The sequence below is a fragment of the Rhynchophorus ferrugineus genome, unplaced genomic scaffold (genome assembly GCF_030347505.1).
Source record: "Rhynchophorus ferrugineus isolate W39M unplaced genomic scaffold, kcgeb_rfMv2 rfM4, whole genome shotgun sequence".
NCBI classification, from domain to species: Eukaryota; Metazoa; Arthropoda; class Insecta; order Coleoptera; family Curculionidae; genus Rhynchophorus; species Rhynchophorus ferrugineus.
The window spans coordinates 17,555,010-17,580,791 of record NW_027472583.1 but is presented as its reverse complement, the minus strand read 5'-3'; the positions used below and the strand labels follow the sequence as shown (position 1 = coordinate 17,580,791).

At 29.7% G+C, this 25,782-nt stretch overlaps 1 protein-coding gene across 1 annotated transcript in view; it reads right to left on the bottom strand.

Annotated features, from left to right (window-relative positions):
* The window catches only part of LOC143195545 (uncharacterized), a 73,275-nt gene extending 50,503 nt beyond the window's left edge, over window positions 1-22,772 (bottom strand). Inside the window, exon 1 of the mRNA XM_076402799.1 lies at window positions 22,599-22,772. Coding sequence (XP_076258914.1) covers window positions 22,599-22,635 — 37 coding nt within the window. The 5' untranslated portion in view covers window positions 22,636-22,772. The remainder of the gene's footprint in view (window positions 1-22,598) is intronic.
* Between the last annotated feature and the right edge of the window lie 3,010 nt (window positions 22,773-25,782).

Here is a 25,782-nt window from a genome sequence, read left to right as displayed (position 1 = left end):
GCAATAAATCTAGCGCCATCTATATGTTAGGCCCAGGACTTTTCAACCCATGTGTTACTAGGATTAAATCCCACTAGACTAAAATGTTGATTATAAAAGTCCAGTGCAAAATAAAGGATTTGTGCATTCAAAAGTCTTTAAATAACATAAGTGTATTGGAACTACTTGACATAAAAAATATTAACAATAACTTCTATTACTTTTCTACAGCACGTATTGAGGAAACTATTCTATTGTTAATTGAGTTAATTGTTCTGAGGGAGGTTTTATTTATGCTAACTCTAATGGACGTAATGCATGACACATCTCTCGAATACAATGACAAATAATTTTCGAAATAAATCTGCACAATTTACCAGCGTTGTGATCTATTAATAGTTGCCACTCAACTAATGATGAGCCCTTTCAGTTTCTGTCAAAGTAACTTCCATGTTTTCAAAAAACAATATTGTTAAATTAAAATCCTATATCCCTAAAACACCATTTATAGGGGCTATACATTAATGTTGAATTATTTTAAAACTTAAAGACTTAAATATATAAAAGCTGTATTAATTAATTATTCGGACCTCATTGTTATCAAAAAAGGACATATGTTATTTTTACGAAGCTATTCTTTATTTCCAGCCATCATTTCAGATATTGTTTTAAGAGTTTAAAGGTAATTCACTTTAGAGATGCAGAAGAAATATCAATATATCGATATATATATATATATATATATATATATATATATATATATATATATACATATATATATGTATATATATATATATATATATATATATATATATATATATATATATATATATATATATATATATATATATATATATTATATATATATATATATATATATATATATTTTCTGAAAGATTTTTTCGGTTGCTAACACCGCTAATTTACTTAAGAGATCGCTTAAAGTTTATATGAAAAACTTCCATATGATTCTTATTTTTCCATATGATATGAGCAAAATCACTATAATGATTTAGGTGTTTTTTTTTTGGAAACCACTGATAGACGAAGGTCTTGATAAAACTAAAACTAACTTCTGCTTAAAATTATTTAAAACAGAAAAAAATAAAAATTATTTATATATTGTTATATATTAAAATAGTATTTAACTAATATAAATAAAATCACACAACCACTGTAACTGAATTGAGCGCCATTTTAATAATAAACACAATTAAAAAACAAATAATCTATAAAGCTGCTGCATAACTATATTCAAAAAATTCACACCAAACTAATAATTCAGAGCTATAAATACGAATTATATAAAACTAAACTAGTATTTAAAAGTCTTCTATTTACCAGCTAGGGTCTATCTAAACGGGACCTATTTCAGATGTGTGCTATGTTATATCGATATTTTTGTTGACCAATATTTTTTCAAGTTTTTTTCTCCGATGTATCAAATTTTTTTAAAAATGTCGATAGAATATCGAAATATATATGATGAAATGTAGATGTCGAAAAGAAGGGATTATGCAAGACAGCATTAGAAAAGAACGGAAAATGGGTTAATAGTGTGAAAAGTAAAGGAAGAAATGAAGAGCATGAGATATTGCTAAGGAAAATGAATCCTTGCCGCAAATATCCAACAAAAAAGCTGCTTTTCTGACGTATTTACGACGGCCACTTCATCAATGCTCCAGCTTCCAAGTGTAGCACTTAAATAGTTATTTTTAAGGTTATTTCATAGGCTACATGCTTCTGTTTAACATTTGGGTCATTGAATGCAAAAACTTAATCAGTTTTCTAAATATATCTTTGCAAAAATTATATTTTTGAAAGTTACTTTTGATTTAATGATTTTTTTAATTAAGTATTTTATTAATAAAATTACATTTATTGAAACGATTTTTATCTTACCTCCTGAATACCTGTTTCTTAAGTGTACCTCACTAAGACAATCTCGTCTATGAAACTAAACCAAAACTAGAGACGTTGAACCTACCTAAATCTATTAATTTTTTTAAATGACTGATTGATCGATCCTCGTACTTTACGCCAATGCTCATTGATTAATCAGGTTAACAGTTTTTAACGAATAATTGCTGATGAAACGGGTTAAATGAACCGTCACAAAACGGGAATCTAAATAATGAGTTTATGTAAGCGAATGAAATTTTATAAATTGAAAATAATATCAGAAAATTCCGATTAAACCGTTATATAACCGAGTGGGTTTCAATGTAATACGTTAATCATCGCGGCAAATATTTGTGTTAATTAGCAATAAAAGCCAGCGAATAATTGGTATGAGTGTTTGATCAATATTGGTCTCAGTCATTGCAACTTATTATTCAATGGTAACAGGTGTTTTATTCTCAGCATTCTAAGAAATCGAAGATTTTTGATTAGCACAGTTAATAGGCTCGTTGATTTGATGGATTTTTTTCAACACGGGATCAAATACTACGAGGGTTTGTGTAAAACTTTGTAGAATATGAAAAAAAAAAAACAAAATATGTCAAATAATATATTAATATTAATACACAATGCTGAAGATTTAAAATCATATATTTATTTTCAAGATTCACGTAAATAACTTTTTCAGACACTTATCCAGAACTTTATGGCAGCCTCCATCTTATAATTTGGATATTATAATTCATTTAAGAATATAATTGGAGGGCATGCTTTTGTATGAGGCGACAGTAATTTCCAATCAAATCATCGACTATTATGTGATGTTTGTCCTTTGGGCTGGAGGTGTGTTTGACCTCTAGCCCACTTTTTATAAACAATTTTGGTCTCTCTCAACTACAAAAATCTATTACCCCTAAACAACCTTTAAAAGTCTTTGAATCACATGGGGGAGTCCATAGTTAAACAATCGGTAATAATATGCCTTTTAACTCACATTGCCATAACTCTAAAACATGTCTTCATACATCAGTTATTATACATAAAGCTTCTAGACACACACAAGTGTACATAGTCACTATTTTAGTGTATAAGTTGTTTAAATCTACATCAATTTGGATCCGCTTACAGAAAGGAAATGTCCGAATAATTTTTTTTATATCACATTTAAATAAAACTCGTCAGCCTATTAATCGCTATCACATTATCATATGCCTATTTTAGAAATAACACAAGCCAAATCTTCTAGTATTGACTTCTATGTCTAGCCCGAAATTCCAAGAAAAATAACTGAATATAAAGACAAAATAATTATTGTCAGTTAATTCTATAGAAGTAAAGAATTGAAATTTGAAACGTTTAAAGTAAATAAAACAGTTTTATTATTAGAAATCAAACAATATAAATGTTAATACTTATATTATTATTTATTTACAACTATATCATCGATTTTCTAATAAATATTCATTAGTTCCACGATTTAAATAGATATAAAATTTTAGAAAATCAAATAACTTTTATGTTAAGTTATATTTTGATAAATATTTTAAAAATATATGCATTTTACTTTTTAATCAACTCAGGCTTATTTGCAGTGCACTTATTGCTTTATATGTCCTCCGATTTATTATCCTCGCTTTGGATTATATTGCCAAGTGATCATTTAGGGGTCTTACCACAAGACCCGCCATGCTTTATCAAGAGTGGGCTTGATTGAGTTGCTGAATCATATTTTTTGCCTAAAGACAATAATAAATATTAATTCCAAACAATCATGCCCTAAATAATATTCATACTTGCAACTACCAGCAGGAAGACTATTTCATCGCCTTGATCACTACACTGCCAAATCATTTATGGATGTTATAAATAAAAAAAATTTTATATTAAATAAAAAATCAGTAAAAAATATTTTCTTGATGAATGACATATCATAGACGATACGCTTTGATGGCGAAATGTATACTATATATTTCTGATCAATTGCTGGTCTAGCTATATTCATCAAAGTTCTGTTATAAAATAATATTTTTATTTTTTCAAAATAAAATTTGAAATTTACCAAAAATATCTTAGGTATAAGAAGTAATTTGGAGTTCTTATATAAAGTATTCGTTTAAACAGTACATGTGGTATTTAATCATAACTGACCACCAGGTTTAGGCATTTGGTTTAAAACATGGCGTTACTAAGACTTGCAGTTTTTTTGGAAGATTGAGTTTCAATAATGCAATGTTATTTAATGCACAATTGTTAGATAATTACGCACACAATTTAGTCCTTCCTTCGCTCTATGAAATGAATTGATATTTGTTTGATATTTTATTAATATATTTTTGTTTAAGGTTAATACGATAAACTTCCATGTGATGGTAAAGTGATTATAACAATTTGGGTGTGCATTACTAGACGAAAGTTATGATAGCTGGTAATTTTTGCGACTTATTTTCGAAAATATATATTATTCGAGTCATGTTATTCCTTATTTTAGGTCGCTTAACACCGAAAAAGAAGATAGTAGATAACTATTTATATATTATTATATATTAAAATAGTTATTTCACTGTAACTGAATTATGCATCATTTTAACAATAAACACAATTCAATAATATGCAAAACTAAAGAACTACAACGAAAACAAATTAACAAATTAAACAATAATAATACAAACCTACAAATACGAATAATAGTTTATATAAAAGTTTAAAAAATTACTAATAAAACTATTATGAAACATAAAATAAATACAAAATTTTAAACAATAAATAATAAAACAAAAAAACTAATTAAAATAAACACTAAAAGCACTGCACTGAAATAATACAGTAGTAAAATTATTCTTATATAAAATTGTTTGGAGAATATAGTAAGTATCAATAATGCAATTATTAGTAAATTTCATTTAATTTCCATATAAAATGATTATAAATTATACAAAATGATTAAAGTACTTGAAGATTATTTTGATATACCCGGTAACAACGAAGAATACAGCCGGTGACACGCTAAATTGACTCCCAACCAACTGAATTTAATACTAATATAATGTTTTTCCGCGGCAATCTGGTTGGAAAATATACCTCCAGGCCCGATTTCCATTTTTCCAACGGACTGCCTTACAGATCCGCGGTCCCGTTTGATGATAAATCATGAAAATCGTTAATTAAATTATTTTATTTCGGCTGCCACTTTAATTTTAAAATATCGTTTCCCGGCCCGTACTTTTCCGGAAATAATTTTTTTGTCTCTGCGGTGGCGTATATTTTTATTTATTATTATATTTATAAAATTATTTTATTTTCTGAGAAGAGGCGACTTGGTGAACGGCGATACAAAACGACACTCAGGGTTTTCATCTATTACAAAAGAGATTAAACTCCTATCTCGAAGACCTCTATATTTGTCATGTCATCTCACTCATTGCACCATTAAATGTTCACACAAGTAATGCATAAAGTCCTACAAAAAGAAGTTAAGAAGTTAAAGAAAAGTTAAGAAACCAATTAAATTGAATATTGTTGTCAAATTTATAACTTCTTTAAAATTGAAGCAACTTTAAGGCGTCCTCAATATTTTGCGCCTTAGCTCATGATGTATTAGCTCGATGTATTCTTGCTAGGAGTTAGGTAAAATTGTCTCAATTAAAAATGACAAATGTATTATACGTTAGCATATATTTTTATCAGCAGTAGCTATTGGTGAATATGCGAAAAATGAATGTACAAATGTATAGGCAAACAGCGTAACCAAACTGCGAAATTCGATGATTTTGACAGTTGGCAAAATATAATATTTATACATTTTTTAGTATTATTTATTTATCAGTACATTTAGTATTATTGAAAAGGCTAAAGCATGCTTAAACGCTAACCATGCAATGTTTAAAATTTCATTTTCTCATTTTCTGTACTAGGAAATTTCTATTCCGTAATATCTCAATTACCAGTTTTGGTTTCAATGATTTAAAAGTTTATTTTTATAAATCTATAAAAAATATCGACCTGGATTGGTCATCCAAAAATACAATTTTTAATTAAAAATCCTACTCAAACACTCAAGGGATTTTTAGACACCTTAGCAGTTGATGAATCAACTGCTTCCAGATGATGGGATGATCAAGGTATAGTGTAGAGCTGCTAAATCCTAAATAAACCTAAATAAATAAACTACCCACTATTCGCCATAAATATGTGAAAAACTTGTAAATAAATGTATTAAGTATAAAGTTTATATGTTTATGTATTTTGTATGTTTTCTTAAATTTATCTTCGTATCTTAATATGTTGTACTTTGCTTATATTTTCTTTGCTAAAAGAAATTTTAAATCTCTGGCTTGTCAGCCAATAAATCCATTATTTACGATTCAGTTTCTAAATGTCGAAACGTGTTGTTAAATGATTAATTTTATAATGTTTTAATTATAAATGGATTAATAACCAACATCATAAACTTTAGATATCTTTATTACACATTAATAAATAAGTTCATATATAACAATACGTATTCTTTGTCGCAGACTTTTAACGATAAAATAAACTGCACTTTCTCTTGGCAAAAAAAATGAACAGAAGGAACATCGATGCTGTAAGGTCAACTTATTACTGCGACCGTGACTTTAAAAACGATATTTAACCATTTGTCTTTTCTAATGATTTAACGAGATGGTTTCAAGAAATTTTCTTTAATACATTAAAGCTTTTACCAGCTTGGCAAAAGTCATAAAATATATTTTCAGTAATTTCTGATTAACATTAGAATATATTAGTTTAACATTAAAATATATGTAGTATAATAGGTTTTAGTTCTTCAGTAAATTAATATATTTTACGTGATCCACAAAATTATCAAGTTATTGCTGTTGAGCTTGAATTTTCAATTTCCGGAGTCATATATTTTCAAAACAAAATTTGGTGTGTCATATGAAGGACATTCTCAACATGATGAATTCTCTCATCTGGAATTCCACAGAGTGGTGTCTTGGGTACACTGGTGTAGCTACTGCTGATATCTGAACAATAAAATAAACAATACTACAAATATTATATAACAGCAGGCGGCAATCAACAAACATTTACAAATGGACACATGGAAAATATAATTTAATAGCTCGAAATCTGTCCACGTCAGTTTTGCATTGTAACGAAAAGACATAAACCTAACTATAACATGGGAGATATTTCGTTAAACAGAACCATAGAAATATGTAAACATTCATATCGATATTAGACTAAATTGGAAACATTATGTCTGATTAAGTTTAACAGCTATACTGGTTTATCGGAAAATACTCCCAGCTTGACCTCAGAGTCAAAATCAAAGAGATTGATTTTTGTACCAACTAGTAATCCAAGGCACCTAAAACAAAATTCTACGATTAATTACCCATGCCTATCCTTTCGAAACCGACCAAGAACTGCACGATCAGCACGAAAAAAAAAGTCCACGAAGTTATCCAAGATTTTACTATAAAATTGAAAAAGGTAGAATCACGCTAATGTGGAAGTGATATCACTAATGAACAACGCACAGTAGATCAGAAGATTAAGGAGAATCAAACCACACTAACTTAAGGTAAAAAAACGTATAAAGAGTACAAATAATACTATAACCATTAGCTTAAATCATTATAAGTTAATTTTAATTTGGAAACTTGACACGAAAATTCATAACTATTGAAGAATAAATCTTTTGGTTATAAATTAATATTCAAATACTTGATCAATTCAAACTGAATTATAACCTCATTCTTTGTACACTACAGAATCTACAAAAACGTTTATTAAGCGTTATTATTTTATTTCAACCAAAGCCTATTATTTGGTGTAATATTCTGCCATTTTTCATCAACAATAAGCTCATTTAAATATTTTTAAAACCTTAGTAAGTGCTAGGCTAAATTTATTTGTCATTGAATACTATATTGAGTATATACTTACACAGTTCTGAAAAATTGACAGTTGGATATTCTAATAAGCTTCATATTTCGACAATGATTTATTATAACAAAATAGGCCAAATGTAAAAATCATGTTATTTGTAATCTCATCAACATTCAAAATTCCAAATATTTATCTCCTTCGGTTTTTCTAAATACCATTAGATTCACCACAACGGATTGTGAAACTGAAAGAAATATTTTGTTTAAATCAGATCTTGACACGGTCACCAATCCTCATGATGGTATAATTTGAATAATGACAATAACCTACTTTAGCAAATGTTTTGAGAAATCTTGAAACCTGTCAAAATAATTCGTATAAATTTGAATATTCCTCATGAGTAAGGAAATATTAACTATTATTATTTTTTGACATTGTCCTGTATATAAATTTAATAATTTATATTGTAAAATATAAAGATGTTGTAGAAAATATACTATTCATATCAACGTACATTTTTTAAAATAATATATGATTACTAGTCGTTGCCGACTAACCTCATAACTTGTCATTACAGTGACTTAAAACTGGGCAATTGGCCGGAAAGATCCATTGGCCCTTACTGACACTAAAAAATTACATAAAAAGATTTTTAATAAAAAATTGAACCGACTTTAAAAAATAAATAAGAAAGTCACTAAAAATTAAAAAATAATCAAACTTAATTTTTTAACCCAAAAAAACATGTTAAAATAAAACATGTACATAATAGTCGTTGTAATAACTAAATAAAAATAAACAAAAAGCTTATTTTACCTATCTATTAAACGTATTTTATATTCTACTATATACACACAATTTAGCTTAATATCTACCTAAACCTATTTATCCATTTACAATATTATTTTAACTACTACCAACTAACAACTTTGAAGTAGATGCCGAACGCAGAGAGTAATACTAATTTAGATTTGTTTTATTATTATATTATTATTTTTGTGTTGTTTATTAGCCGAACATAGAACCTCCTCCTATTTCGAAGTCGGTTAAAAATACATTTAGTAGCCTTTTGCAGTGTTTTTACTATTTAGTATACAAGATATATATATATATATATATATATATATATATATATATATAAAGAATTACAATATATTGTTTAATACTATATTATAAGTAAATACCAAGATAAACGAAACCAGGGAAAAAGTTTCTCTATTTTAAAACGATTTTTACGCAAAAAGAAAATGTTCGTGAGCCTTCAAGCATTTAGATGGAAAAAATATAACGGGCAGACGCTTAAAGAAACAGAGGAGATAAAATAAGAAGAAAGCGATCACCTATGGTTAGTAAACATCGATTTATATCTCTAGGTTTTTGCTCGTTACGTCTGACACCTGTTGTCGGCCAAAAACGACCGTAAACCATCTTTTCTCATCACATCATATCCGGGTCAGTGGGAACACAAAATACACGCGACTTAAAAAAATATTTCTGTTAAAAATGCGTCGAATATTCGAACGATAATTTTTATATAACAAAATGTACCGGAAAATAAACGGTAGACTGGAAATAACGGATGGCGACTAGCCTCCTTAACATTACTTTTTTTATCAAATATAGAAATGAGAGAAAAAGTAATTTGTAAATAATATTATATAAGAGTTATAAACACTCCTTTAATCTTTACTGATGTTCATATGGTCATATTAAACAGAGTGGGCGATGCCTTTCTTTTTAAGCCAGTATTGATGAATTAGTGTTAGTATTGATGAAGGAAGACACTACGATGTTTCGATATAACACGATTTTCTCTTGAATATCCGTGAACAGTATAATTTTCTTCACCATATCCAAATTATCGGTTTTGATTTCAACGGTTTGAAAGGAGAAGTTTAGAAATGGTGGGAAAATGATTTTAATATCATAGCATTTTTCATCAACTTTATATACAAATGAAAAGCTAATTTGTAATAATAATGAATCACTGATATACAAAAACTTCTTTAATCTTCACCGATGTTCAAATTTTCATATTAAAAAAAGCTGACTACGCCTTGTTTTTTTAAAATTAGTATTGATATGAGTTAGCATCAGTATTGAATGAAGACACTACGGCCTTTTGAATTGATATTGTTTTTTCTTGAATATCTATGAGCAGTTTAATTTTTTTCATCACATCTCAATTATCGGTTTTGCTTTCAACGGTTTAAAATGATGGTTTTCAAACTTTATAAATAATTGGAAAAGGTAATTTGTATTAGTAATAAATCACTGATTTACAAAACTTCTTTAATCTTCACCGATGAATATTGTATTGATATGAGTTAGTGTAAGTAGATATGTTTAATACTATATAAAGACACTACGGTGTTTTGAAATGAATTTTTTTCTCTTGAATATCGGTGAACAGTATAATTTTCTTCATTTTGTCCGATTGTCTGTTTTGGTTGCAACAATTTAAAAGTGGTGGTTTTGATGTCATTAACGAACAGCCTGGAAGAATAAAAAAGTTCGCATACAATGAATTGCAAGACTTATTGAACTGAAATTCAGCACAAACTCTCAAAGAGCTCTGAAGTCTGAAAAGACAGCACTGTTCTCTGTAGCGTATTGTGACTAGCACTGAAAAGTGTATCTATTATTCCTTTTATCTTCTTCTTTATGAAAAAGTCATGAATTTATCAAGGTAAGCCATCCACTTCGTTGCAGGAGCTGAATATTCTTGGACATAAAGACTTTAAGACTTTTAAGATGGTGAGATCAACAAGATATAGTATATTTCAAGATGCTAAAAAACCCAATGAAACTGTTACTGCAGATTTCTGCCGACTTTGATTAGATAAACTGAACGACGTATTATTGCAAAAAAGACCAGCAAGTCAGCTTCTTATATGACAATGTTCGATCGAATGTAACAAAGGTTGTGAAGCTATAATAGGAAGTTCTGCAGCACCTAGCGTTTTCACCCTACTTATAGCGCCTTCTGATTACTACTTCTTCAGATCAAAGCAGCGTGCCTTGGCTGATACATGATTTCGAGATACGGAATAAGAAGCGAAAACAAACTTTCAACAATGATAAGAGATCTTCAAGATATCCGGCCGGATATCAGCGTGCTTATTGGCAAGATTACGATTTTAATATTGGTGCTATAGAACATTGTCATAGGTTTTACAAACGTGGCATGAAGATGATAATAGCATTATAGTAAGTGGACCGCTTTGCGAAGACATGTCAATTGATTTTTCTTGTCATCAGCACCAAATCAATTAATATATTTTTTGTTGTCTTTATCTCATGCCTTCTAAACATTCATTTAAAATATTATATCAAGAAACCATGTTTAGTTGCAGTTATTTAATTTTCAATTTTAATTTTTAAATTCAATATTGCTCTTTATGTTAAGTTAAATGTTAAATATATGCCCTTTTGATGTTACATTCTATTTTTTCTTCTTAATATAATATACATATCTGTTTTTAAGATTGTTAGAGTTAGTAAGGGTAATTTTTTGCGGTTGTTATTTGTGTGATTACATTTTTATTCTGGACAACGCCTTTAAAAACCGATAACATTCAGCCGTACAACTTTCAACGTTTAGAAAGTTTGTTTTATTATGTCGTTAGCGAAAGTTATTTATAGTTTTATTTATATTTGTACTTACTTACGGTTGAATTTAATTATATTAAACTAATAGTAAATACTGCTGGCAATAGTAAAGCAGTTCATTGAGAAAAAATCATGTGGCATTAAATTTAAACATTAAGGTGCTGAATTATACGACAATGATCATTCCGCCATTCAAATATTTCCTAATATCATTCATTTTACATTTTTTGTAACACTATATCAGCGACAATTATAAAAGTAAATGCGGAGATACAGGAGTTATCTTTTCTATTCGGAATCCTGTTGGCTTATTAATACCATCTGTCATCTGATGTTTATGTCGTAATGTTTGATCTTTTTTGGCAATATACGTATTCGGCTCGTTTTAATATATACAATTAAGTAATGTAAAAACGACATATAGTAAGATTGGACACGTGTCATTAATATAACCTTCAAACTTCAAAGATATGGAGTCAGCATCATATATTTTTAAGCGCCTTCGAAAAAGCAGGAGGTTCTATGTTCTATGTATAATGTTCGCCGATTTCTCCGTCAATTGTGGGCCGATTTTCAATATTATTTTTTTATTCGAAAGAGTGCACTTTCGAGGTGATTGAAATTGAAAGCAAATCAGCATCTGCGTAGAGGGCGGGAGGAATCGAAATAAAGCGAGGAACGCTCAAATTTCAAAGGCACGTACAAAATTTGGGACCCAAAAAATACAAAAATAATAATATAATTTTGTGACATATACAAAAAAATAAATTACCAATAAAACAAATTTAAATTAATATAACTATTTGCGATCGGCGCCTGCTTCAAAGTGGTTAGTTGGTAGTTGTTAAAATAATATTGTAAATAGATAAATTAGTTTAGGTAGGTATTAAACTAAATTTTGTGTATATAGTTGAATATAAAATGCGTGTAGTAAATAGTTTAAATAAGGTTCTGTATATTTTTTTAATTATTATATGAATTATGTATATTTTTCATTATTATTCCATATTTTATTTTAATAAGTTTTTTTTGTGTTAAAAATCTAAGATAACCTTTTACTTAATTAAACCTTTTATTTTTCTATTCAGAGTGATGCTGTTACAACCAATGTGTTTTAAAGGTTTCCTTCAATAGCTTTAGTTATTATTTTGTTAAGGTAAGTGGTATCCATTATGCACACCACTTTCTAAAGCGATGTCTAATCCTGCGTACAAACCGGGCCAACGAAAGCCAACGAATGGGTTTGGGAATGTGATATTTTTATTTCTGTTTGGACACTTTGACGACGATCAACGAAGGTTTGTTGGCATTCGCTTGCAATTGCTGTCAAAGTCGGTTCAGTTTTTTTTGTTAAAATATTTTTGTTATTTTCTTTCAATTTTTCGCTGAATAAGCGTAATTTGTCTTTATAGATATATGGTAGGTAATATTGACTTAAGGAAAACAAATTGGTGGAAGTGATTTAAAAATTTTGGGGATGTTGAATTTGGGATCAGATTTAAAAAAACTAAGTTTTCGAAGTGTCTGAAGCGAATTTATTTAATTCTAATTAAATAATAATGAAACATTACTATAAATAGATGTTAGAGTTAAGCATGGAATACGTAATGTTATTATAGTAACAAACATGTGTTTGAAAGGTAAGTACGTTTTTAAAAAATATTGCTGTGATTTTTAGATCATGTTGTACTGATTATTGCTCACTAATTGTATTGCTACTGTCTGCATAACATGGTCTTCTATACTATTGTTTGCTACAAGGAATACAGGCAGCCATATATTTGATAATCTTCAACTAGTTTCAAAATATTGACGTTATACGTCATCTTCATCTATATATGTCATATTCCGTACAATTTCGAATTCACTATCTTTTCTTTAATTTAAAAAGTAAATTTATAAAGAGACTTTTTAGTATAAAATAATCATTTTGAATAAATAACACTTAGGGAAAGATTGAATATTTTTGAAAAATGCTGCTGAAGGCCACCGAATTCTGTGTGAAGCTTATGACAATCGTGCTTATAAATGTGATGATTTTGAATCGAATATAAACAGCGTTCTGGACAGCCAAACAAATTTGAAGACGAAGATTTGATGGCGTTATTCGACAGCGCAAAATCTACTAAAATACGAGCAGACACAAAAATGTTATTCTTCAGCATTGCAATACTCGACTACATGTTCCAAAACTGGTAAAAATATACTTGAAAACGTTAAAATGGGAAGTGCTAATATTCGAAGCGATTGACTTGCTACAAGTTCGAACATTTTCAGCGCATTTAAGATGACTTTATGCCATGAAGAATATAGGATTCACGCCCAATCCAGACTTGATGACTAGTGAGTGATACATACAAATTTGCATAAATGTAAACAGTTATTTTGTGTTTTCGATCTAAAATTGCAATTGGTATTGTTTCCACAAGATGCCGGCACTCACTAATTTTATAAAATGATTTAGTTGATTTCTGGACAACGGGAGAAGAGCTTCAAAGCTGTTCCATCCAAAATAGGAGGAGGTGTGTTGTCTCATAAGTTATACATTTCAGTCATTTATTTATCAATACTACCAATCCTATTAGACACTTCTGAAATTCTACTCCCATGTGCTTTTATTCCTTAGTATATCATATATTGTTCTCTAAAGTTTAGTAAAATAATGAAGATCAAGTGAGTTTTACTGTTAGAAATTTTAGTTTATACAAATACAGATTCAATGACATTGATCAAACATGCCTTCATCTAGAAACAAACCCAACGCAAGAAAAAACAGCGTGACATCACCGTAATTAGTTAATACACGCAAAACGCAAACATATCTGCGTGAAGTAAATAATTTTAAAAGCACTTCGCAGTTCGAATAAATATATAGATAATAAAATATAATAATAACCTGGACCGTCCGTCAGGTGGTGTGTTTACCGAATTCATCCAGGCGAAGGGCCGCCGAGCACAGTTCGCCTATTTACAAATTGCTGAAATGAATATTTATTTGTGAAAATGGGAGCGTCCACGCGTGCCGACACACCGACCGATGCAAATCCGGTTGCGGGTTCCAGTTTTCCCGGATTTTCGGCGCTCACGGAGCCTCTTTCCATAGTCGTGCCAGTAAAAGGGACGCCGATTAAAAATACTTTTATTGGAACATCTTTATAAATTTCAAGGTAACTGATTATTTGCTTTATTTACCTACTATTTTCTAAAATTAACCCGGTTTTATATTAATTGGTTCTTTAATCAAAAAATAGTAAAACATGAAGGTCGTGCTATTGTTTATTATGAATTCTTTTCTCTGAATCAGTCTCCCTGCGATATTGTTCGAGTACTACGCCTTATTTGCGTAAAGTTAAGGTCTTAAGAGGCCGAGTTTATGAGTCAATAATTTCTGGCTCAAAATTAAAAAAGGTTAAACGTTTAATGCTTCCAAGATAAAGAAATATCATAAATATGTTATATCCGTTTGCGAATGTCTTATTATTTTTTGATCATAAGTTCGTATATATAGTTAATTACCATATAGTCATAGTCGAATATTACTAGTCACACTCCACTACAGCTTTCTCAGTTACAATTTTGGTATTAAGACAATATTTATAAATATGTCCAGTAACACTGAAGATTGATCTAATTTAGACAAAGGTTTTATTCCAAATATTAGTTAATTCAAATTCATTTTAGCTCAATTTTCTAATTAGTGCTTTAATTTATTTATATCTATAATTGATTGTCATCGAGCTTTCTTATTTCTAAATGTTCTTTGAAGTATTACTTTTTTATTGTAGATATCAAAGCATCATTTCGGATTTTATGGTGTAACTTGGCAGTACTAAACTTTTAACTAAATTGTTTTATAATTTTCAAATAAAAATGCGTGATTTTCAAGTTTTCAATATTCTTCAGGGGTATTACTACCCTGTTTTCTTAAAATTTTAAAATAACTTTATTTTATTTTCTCTCACTAATAAACTATATCCTGAAGACGGTTTAACTGATGATCATTGGCGTACAGATTTCCACTCCCTAAGCTATATTTTTGCATTTTAGTAATTATTTTTTTCACAGAAATTATTAAAAGAAACGAAGAAAGTTACTGATACTATATTGTAATGTATAATCTATATATATAAAGTTAGTAATTAATCTAATTTTATGGGTCGTTAAAAGTTAACGCTTAAAAAATAGAAGTGAAAATTTTTATTTTTTATTTGTGCTTTCGAATATTCCTAAACTTTTAATATAACAGTAAAATAAAAGTAGATATTATCTACGCTATAATATTACGGAAAAGATAATATCTTCATAAAGATAAATTATCTGTTATTGTATATAAATATTTTTGAAAAAAGTTAGTTATCCATGAGCTTGATTCTTTGAACAAATGATAATGACAAAGCAGATTGCTCTAACGCGTACTTTTAGACGTACTTATAATGTCAATACCAACATACTTAATAACATTAATATATCAATATAGTATTACAATTATTATGATTTTTTTTGATATTAACTAAATGATGATAGATAATTAATTATTATAATGAAAGTATTTTTTTAATGAATGCTAAATAATTTTCCAGTTTATAATTAATTATTTAAAATATTATAAAATTATTAAACATATTATACAACTTTACTTATATTCAACAATTCAGTAAATATTTGTAAATAGAAAGTATAGCCGAACATTTTTGAAACGATTATAAAATGAACAAAAAAAATTAATAAACCTAACTGCTTCAGGCTGTTCAATTGATAGAGTACAAAAACAATCAAAAAAGAAAGAAATGATCTTTGAGCTGCAGCGATATGGATAGGGTAAAGGAAATTATTCTAATAAAGTTCTAATAAATATTAAAAGACTCCCTTAGCCGCTAGATATAATGAATTAAAACCATATATAAACTATAGTATTGCGTTTCACCTTCGAAGTCACAAAATATTGATGCTCGCAAAAAGTATTAAAATTTTCTTATAATGACGCTACCCTTAGTAGTTTAAAATCAGGAGTTAAAGGAGAAAATTGAAGTGACACATGTCTGATTCCCAATCCATTGATTGAATTGATCGGTTTTACAGTGACTATAACGTAAAGAAATTAAGAGAAGACGAATTATGGTAAAATCAACAATTATTATAATTACTATAAATTTAAACTAGAAAAGAGAGCTGCTAGATTGTAAAACGACGTTTTGATAATTATTTTTCATATAATGAAATTTTTTAATAACTTTTCGTCCTATTTACTCATTAGTTATAAACAGCTATAGGGTTAATTATTAAGGAAATAATTAATATTTATTTGAAGGAATTATTAAGATTTTTTAAAATATTCTGCATTAATTTGTGAAACACGTATTATCCTATTATATCAGAAAAAATGCATCAGCAAATAATCGTAAAGAGGGCTAATATAGCGTTTATATTTGTTTTATTACACAGTAACACATTTTATAACAAGGTGTTTGTTGATTCTAAATAGACAACTTTAACTTCGCTTCTGGTTTGGCCGCAATATTATACCTTCGGGGATATTCATTTTTATCTTAGAGAAGACGTAGGAATGATTGTCGAATTTGTGTTTATGCATAGGCACATGCAATAGTATGTCGAAACCTTGTTGAGTTCTTCTTCAACACTGCCTGCATTTTCCACTACTAGTCATACATTTGTTGTCGTGTAGGAACTAGTAGATTGTTTTAGTATGAAATAGGTCGAATAGCAGATGCATAAATAATGATAATTCTACTTTGATAGTCGGATTCAAGAAAAAATATCAGTTTCCTATATTTGTATATTTCTATGTTTGTAGGCACTCCAGCAGACAGCAAAATTCATTGAATTGAATGGTTCAGTGTAAAATGTTTCAGTCACACTCATGATATAACAAATATGTTAAAAATATATGTGTAAAAATACACATGATATATATTAGTACCATAATTGTATTTGTGTGAAAAAAACTCTATTTCCCTAAATGGATTAAAATTGTCTACTGAATCTACACAATTTCGTGGAATGTTCATGACAAAACATAGCCAAACAAGTTACGGTAATCACCAAATTATCAAGTCAGGTCTGCAGATGTAGAATACATTTCAATATCCTATCGCTCTGATTTTCAATCAAAATATTATCAACGGAGCATATTGAGCTAACAGCAGTTGAGTGATCTAATTATAGATAAGGCGGAATTTCTAGAAATTGAATACTTACAGTAATGGAATACTTTTTCTGGAGAAGAAAGAACAACTATAACTAGAGCTACTAAAATTAAAATTCGTTTTTCGTAACCCAAAGAAGAATTGGGTCATGATGCGAAGGAAACATACCTTTTTTTGCTTATTAGTATTATTTATAGCTCTAATATATCACTCAATGAAACTCTGATCTGAGCAATAGCACCGGTAAAGGCATACTCATAATATGGTTTTAGTTTTGTATAGTAAAATTAAAATATATTAAAATAAGAGTGACTAGTATCTCTAGTTGTAGTAAGTAGAAATAATCGGTGATATTTGTGGTGATTTTTTTAGGAGATGAAAATATATGAGAATAGTCTATTTTTCACTCAGTCATTTCATCATTTCATTCACACAGCATTTTCATTATTGGGTTGTTATAATCGACAATGCCTGGAAAATGGGTTTAAAAGCAAAAATTATTGTCCAGTGCTGTGGTAGTCACTTAAGGGAAGCTTGTAAAAAATAACTAAAACAATAATTGCTCCAGTTAGAGGATTTATTGTATTTATCTCCTACATTATTAACACCTTACAGACCTATATTTAATCTCTGATAGTTGTGGCCTTTATCATACATTACAAGGCTAAATTTAATGATGATTTTAGTTATAGGTATTTTCCTATTAATTTAAAAGTGTTTGTTATATGATTATGTTATGTTTTGAAAAACTGATTTCGCCGCAGTTGACCGTGATTTTACATAATTCCCGTTTCTCTTGTTTGACCTTGAAAACGTGCAACGCGTTCTTGCGGAAGTGAACCGGGCGAAAACGGTCGAAGTTAAATAAAGAAACGCACACGCGGACGACTTGTCGACCCTCCGCTGGAAATTGAGCGAAAAAAACCGCCGATACTGAGCCGGCCACCGACGATGGCTTTAAAACAAGAGACGCGTTACGCACGGTCCATTAGGTCCTGCTCGCCCGCGGCTCTCCAGAATTTCACTGAACTGGACAAACGCGCTGCCATTTTTAAATTAACGGCCGTTTTTCGAGTCGAATTGACCGCTCCTGTATCAATCCGTGCCGATTTGCTTGTATAATTTTGCAAATTATGCGATCAAATCCGGACATGGTGGTCAGATTTAGTTCCGTTTGATTTGTCCGGCTCGCATAGAGGGTCAGCGAAGATGAGGTCGTTGACACAATTTATTCGATGGCATATAAATTACAAAATATAGAGAATATAGAAGGAGATCTCAAATAGGCATATATGAAACAATATAAAAATACTCCAGAGATTTATGTCGTCTTTAACAAATGCAAAGTTAATTAAATATTATGTTATTCAATAAGTTCGAGAAGCACCTTACATACGTCTACAGTAGTACTAAAAATTGAATGTAATTTTAGCATTACATTTCTTTTATCAGAAGGATTATATAGATATTTAGAATTGTCTTTTCACCAAGCTCCAAAATTCTAATGTTTACTAAACCTGTGTTAGATATTTTAATTCAACGGTAGAATTGAACTAATGATAATTTCAAGATATGGTACTATCATGTCTTGATGATATATGATAATATTATCAAGAGCAAAGAATATGGATTAATAATAATATTCAACATAAATACTATAGTCTAGCCAATGCAGATTATTAAAATTTATGTCATTACGTCGCAGTGTTACAATATTTGTCGGTTTATAATCAATAATTAGTGTCACTAGACAGACATCATTCTGTATCTTTTATCTAGGGTAAAATGAGAAGGAAAAATCCTTCCTTAGTTTACAACGAATTTTATATTTTTACAATATACATATGGCAGTATATTCGACTGTGACGTGTATTGGCTGTTTTAGTGGAAGATATAGAATGCTCATCTGCGGCTTCATACAAGAAGTAAAGTTATTTTCTTAATTATTATTATTAAATCCCAATACTAAAAAACGTTACAATATCGAAAGCAAAGAATGTTTGTATTTTCTATTCGAAATATAGTAGAAAACCTATACAATGTTTGTTTTCACGTCACCTGATAACGTATTATACATTTTTATTTATTTATACCAAGGCTTGCTTCAATTACCATTTACTAAATGCAATTCATGCTCTTGTTTTCCCATTAAAATTTAACATTTTATGCATACTGAATAAAATTAATAGGTAATTCGCAATTAACTGTAAAATGTTTACTTGGCTGTTATACACACTTTGCCCTTTAGCTACGGCTTCTCACCTTTTAATTTATTGCAGGTGCACTATTTAAGTACTTTTATAGTATTTAATTAATACTCGAGTCCTTAAAACAGTATATCTTAATAAAAGCAATCAGAATACATTTTTCTTAATCTTCCTTCATGAACCAACATACTTCAGTGCATCCTTGAGTAGTATTGGCTCAGCTATTCTGCTGATGGATGATGAAAAATGGTTAAATATATCCAATCGATTCACCAACTGTGATTCTCAGATTCTATAATTAAGCAACCGCTCTACTCACCCGATTTAGCTCAATTGAACTTTTATAGAATTTCTTTAAGTTAAATAAATTGTTTTGCCAAATTTGTTTTAATAATATCATTACTAATATTTTAATATAGCAAATAATCGCAAAATAAAAAATTCAAGCAGGAAGTGTAACAGATAAAAAAGTTATCTACATCGGTCATAAGTTTCAAGAGTTAAAGTACCTAATACAATGGAACTTATACCTATAAGAAAAATTATACCGTGTTTATGTCTAGTTATTATTCTACAAATTAAGAGTAAAAGGTCTTGTAATTCTTTTAAATACTGACAATATAATAAATAATATGTCTAGGTAACTGGGGCTCCTAAAACTGGTTTATGTGTTTTAGGAAAAATGTCACCAACTATTAGGATTTAATAGCTAACCAACTAATCTTAACTAATACGTTATTGAGGCCAATAAACTTTAATAATAAAATACAATGATAACTAAAAATGGACATATCAAACATATACACGTGGAGAAAATCATCTAAAAATAATACCCATACATAATATTCGCAGGTTTGACCGTAACAAATTTATATGATCAAAAACAGAGCTCTTTCTTTATATAAAATCAATTTTAATTTAAATTCCACTATTTCGTTTTAGCGGTTTACTTTTATAGAATAATTGTTCTAATGGAAAAAGATAAAAGAACGCGGTATAAAAGCAAGAAAAACATAATTAAAATTGAAACGGTATTGCTACAGGCTGCAGTATACAAAGGGTATATAATAGGGAATAATTAAAAATATCAACAATGTATATGAAAATATAGTAGATTGACTTTTTATTAATTCATAGATATTTTTGCTAAAACATATTTTGTTATATGTAATCTAGTTTTATATACTTTGAATATGGTAATAAAACATGGCTAAATTATATTAAAATTCTATATTTAAGGCAGTTTTCAATGAGAGTTGTGGTTTTGATATCAATAATAAAGAATGGCCTCAACGACCGAAAAAGTTCAAAGACAATAAATTGTAAGACTTACTCTACAAAAAACAGCTCAAACCCTCTAACCTTTTTCGAATAACTTTGCAACTTCATTGTTGGTCAGGCGAAAAAAAGAAGATTCTGTTGCTTTTGGTAACGGTTTTAAAATATTGAAGAAATGCGAAAATTGATAGACGATTGGATCACTGCTAAACCAACACAGTATCGTCATGTAGCCAGAAGAATTGGAAAAAGTTGTAGATGATGTAAAATATTCTGATTAATATGTATTGCACCAATTTGCCTCAATAATGTTTGCCTTTTTAAACTGAAAAAAGAGTATATTCAAAAACTAAGTTACCATTCGCCCGCTTATAGTTCTTTAAAAATCATTATTATCATGGCGATGATTCAATTGAATTAAAATAATATGAAAAAAATATGAGACTCTCAAAAATGTAAATGGGCTTTTAATTTTCAATTAAAACAGTAGAAGATATGTATTATGAAATATGAGATTTAAAGGTAATCCATGATCAAGATATATATCATGTCTGATGTTTGAAAATCACATCAATACCAGAAATCAAATGATTGTTGATTGGGTAATAAATATATTTAGTGCTTTGAGTTTCCTAAAGCTGTCTTTTAGCACAGCATAGGTTAGATTTGGATAAAATCTTGAATAAAAAGATGGATCAAGGAATGATTTGAATCCATTACTACCAAAAAATATTCATGTTGCAATATGCAAAATTAGTTATGTTCATGTTTGATTACGAAACCAAACTAGTTAAGAAAATTTTGAACAATCTGGATGCCAAAATTCACGATAAAAAGATCTGTTTTATAGAAGAAAATATGTATAATTGGTTTTAAGTGAAAGACTAAAAGACAACGATTTATACAAAAAATTATCTCTCATAAGGATCTCTAATAAAATGATACTATTAGACGTATATTTTATACATATTATTTATATTAATATATTATTGTGGCCAGAGTAGTAATAGGCAAAAATAATGTCAACAAAGAGTATTATTTGGGTGTTATGGTTTGTTTGTCTGAACCTATTTGTTTCAAGAGGTTGGAAAAATGAGTGGATAACTTTTGAGGTTTTATTCACAGGGGATTGATTCTTTGCAACTACGGCATAAAAATGTCAACTAATATCATTCTGAAACCGCCCTACTTGACTCATTATGTTCCCTTGGATTTCTGATGTCGGATTTACTCGTTCAGAATCAACTATGTATATTAAAGCAGAAACAATAAAGACTTTAAAGACTTCTTTAAAAAGTGTTACAAGGATTGATTTAAAAAAAATTGGAAAAGGAATTAACAAGTTTTTATCTTATTTTAGAAGTTATTATTTATTGATTATATTGGTATATTAGATTTATACTAGGCAATACTGGAATGGCAACTGCAATATTTACCAAAACAAAGTTCATGTTTTTCTGAATCAAAATGAATAAATTTTATAATTTAAATCTATCTTGAAAAAATTATTTATTTAAAAGAAATTTATCTTAAGAATAATTAACACTAACGGATCAAATGCAACTGGTTATGAACTTACCCATAAACAATAGGTACAAATGACTTAGATTAATCATTTTCAACAGAGTTTATTAAATATATATCACTGTATTAAATTGCTATTGTACAACACTTGGCATGATAAAATCACGTATAATTTATTTGGCGCGAGATATGAAATCGGCGGCAATTAATAAACGTACCCACGCACCAAAACAATCTGACGGACTGCGGCAACGTCCACTTCTTCGACGCGAATGGTACAATGGTACCCACCGCTAACAGTTGGTGTGGTACCGAACTGGTGCAATGTCAGTAGAGAGCGATTCGACAGCCTTGGAAGGCCGTCTTCAGTAGTGCGGCGGTTTTCGTGGGCATTTTCTGACATCAATAACTGCCGGAAGAGTTCGTTAATCAGACGTTTTACAAGATATACGATCAGTAGGTGCTAACTGACATTTTGTTATTAGTGTTATGAGGGTTGTTTTTTATATTTCGGAATTCTGGATCAAGCCTTTTTTCCTTTTTTAGAAAACGCTTCGTTAACACGCTTTGAAAGTAACAGCTACTTCTCTAATTATTGAAAATGTGGTACTCGCAATTTACTAAGGTTTTCAATAAGTCCGCGGATGGGTAATAAAAAATCACAATAAAAAAATTATTTTATAATCTCAAATATTATTTGTATAATTACAAAACTTTATATTTCAGTGTGTGCTACAGTGTTGCATCACTCCTATTTATTCTGATTCACATATATTTATTTTGACGCAAGATCAAGTAAGTGCATTTATATGTGTAAGAGTCCATACACATAATATAACAATGACCACTGTATCTAGTTAAAAAACTAGGGCTTCTATTAAATATTTCACGGTCAATGAGCCATCTTTCAAAGCCATATTACAATTTTTGAGTTTTTTCTTGCGCTTTAACCAGTAATTATACCCTTGAAGTCCAACAATTACCCTATTTTATATACGTTAAATGTCTTGTATTTGAAAACCCGTCAAATAATGCACATTACACTAATGTAATATAATCTAAGCTTGCGCAATTTTTTATGATTTCTTGCAGCGGTTATGAAATTTTGTACGGTTCCTGCGCAGACACTCCTCAACCCCCAACTAAAAGGTCTATAAAACCAACCATATCTGGTAGATCATTCTCCTTATTTTAATTTTTTTATTCTTATGTCCTAATCGGCTGATTAATGAGCTATGACAGGCAGTTGTTTAAATAGAATAAGAGCCTTACGAGAACCTCCAAATTTGCAGAAAAAGCTCCAAAGACTCCAAATTTGCAGATCCTGCATGCATTAAATATCTTCACAGAATTACATTATATAATTCCAGATCAACATGCTGCTGCCATCGCTGCCAACATTCATCAGATTCTTTGTAAAGGGCACGTTTTTAGAATTCTACTAAAAATTAGGTTTGTCAAGTGATCTATTATTACTGATACACTCCTATTTAAAAGATAGGTCCTTCCACATAAAAATTGGTGACACAGTTTCATCTCGGAAACAGGTCTCCGCAGGAGTCTCACAAAATTCGCCCTTAGCCCCGGCTCTGTTCAATTTGTACATGGTATATTTTCCTCTTCCTAAGTTCAATCGAACAAAGCATTTTAGCAAGACAACACCACATTTTAGACCACATGATATTGTCCAGAAGCTATCAGAAACTGACTTGAAACTCAACTCTATCAGGCTGTAGTGTGGTACAAGTTCTGGCGACTACAAATTTACCCTATCAAAACTCAGGCTATTCTGTTCCATCGTCGGACCTAGTTCCGTGCGTACCTTCTTCAAGTTGAAAAAGTTCCTATCCCCTGGTTTCAGAAATCCACATACCTCGGACTCTATTTCGATCGAAGGTTCCAGTGGCCATCTCAAATCCACCACGTCATCTGCAGAGGCGGCAATAACAAACTCCCCATAACTTAGAAAGCGACCCTGTATAAATTGCCGGTATGATCAGTCTATCTCTATGGAGCAAAGGTTTGGTATAAGTATATCCCTGAGAGACAACTTGCACCACTCCAGGTGTTCCAATCCAAAAAAGTCTGCGCGTTACTCATGGCTCATGGTTTATGAGGAACTTGAATACTCATCTTGAACCAGGAATCCTGAGAAACCTTGCAATATTTTAACTCTGATTAAAGCCCTACCGTCTCATCATTCGCGGTAGGTATCTAAGAACGGCAATCCCAGTTCCAGTCCAGCTTAGTAAAAATCTTTTAGCTCATGCAACATCAGCAAAAGAGCATTCGGTATTAGCTGGACAACCTGGTTAATCCAAAAATGAAGAGATTCTACTTGTGTAGTTCGTCTACTAGTTTAAGTCAACCAACGCTACTCCAATCTGGAATACCGGAATCCGGAATAATTAACATTATTTATTTAAATATTATTAAATTATTCCAAAAATATTATTAGCCTTGTAAGAACTATCAAAGGAAACTGATTTATTATACGACAAAATAAAGAAGATCTTTACATTTTCTCCGACACCCATGGCTGACGGAGCGGAAAATGTCTCGACGAATTTCCATCAAAAGTGCAAGCCAATTTTAAAGTGCACCTCGTCGACGCCGGCAGCGAGTCGGGTAAAAAAACCGCCCCCGTAACCAAGGTCACGGTCAATAGCTTTTGCATCATCTCGACGGTAGTCGCCGAGCGAATCTGGAGCGTGGTTTCGTAGTCAAAGCCGTTGTCTCTCGTTAAAATCAAAAGAAAACGAAAATTAAAATTACGAGATGGCTTAATTTTAATTGTTTAGACGTTGTTCCATTAAAAAACAATGTTTCGATGTCTTTTTTACTGCTTAATTGGGGCTCTAGTAAGTTTGCAATCAAGGAATTTGTTGAAAAATATTTGGTGGGAGTTCATATCCTATTTATATATAAAATGGCAATCATGAGAATTTATATATTATATATAAATAAAAATACTTTTATTGTTTTAAAAATTTAAAATAACATTAAATAACCATTACCTCGTTTTGTATCTATTGACCATCAACAAAAATTTTGTATAACAAAGAACTTATGTCTTTTTCCTAATACATAAGTTACCTTTTTCTAAAAAACGTATAAAAGTTATAAAGAAAAACTTGTATATGTGAAGACTTCTTTTTATCTTATAAAAATTTTACACCCGAGATTCATAGTCTGTTGCTTAGCGTAAAGGTTTAATTTTATCCTTGAAACTTGAAGGG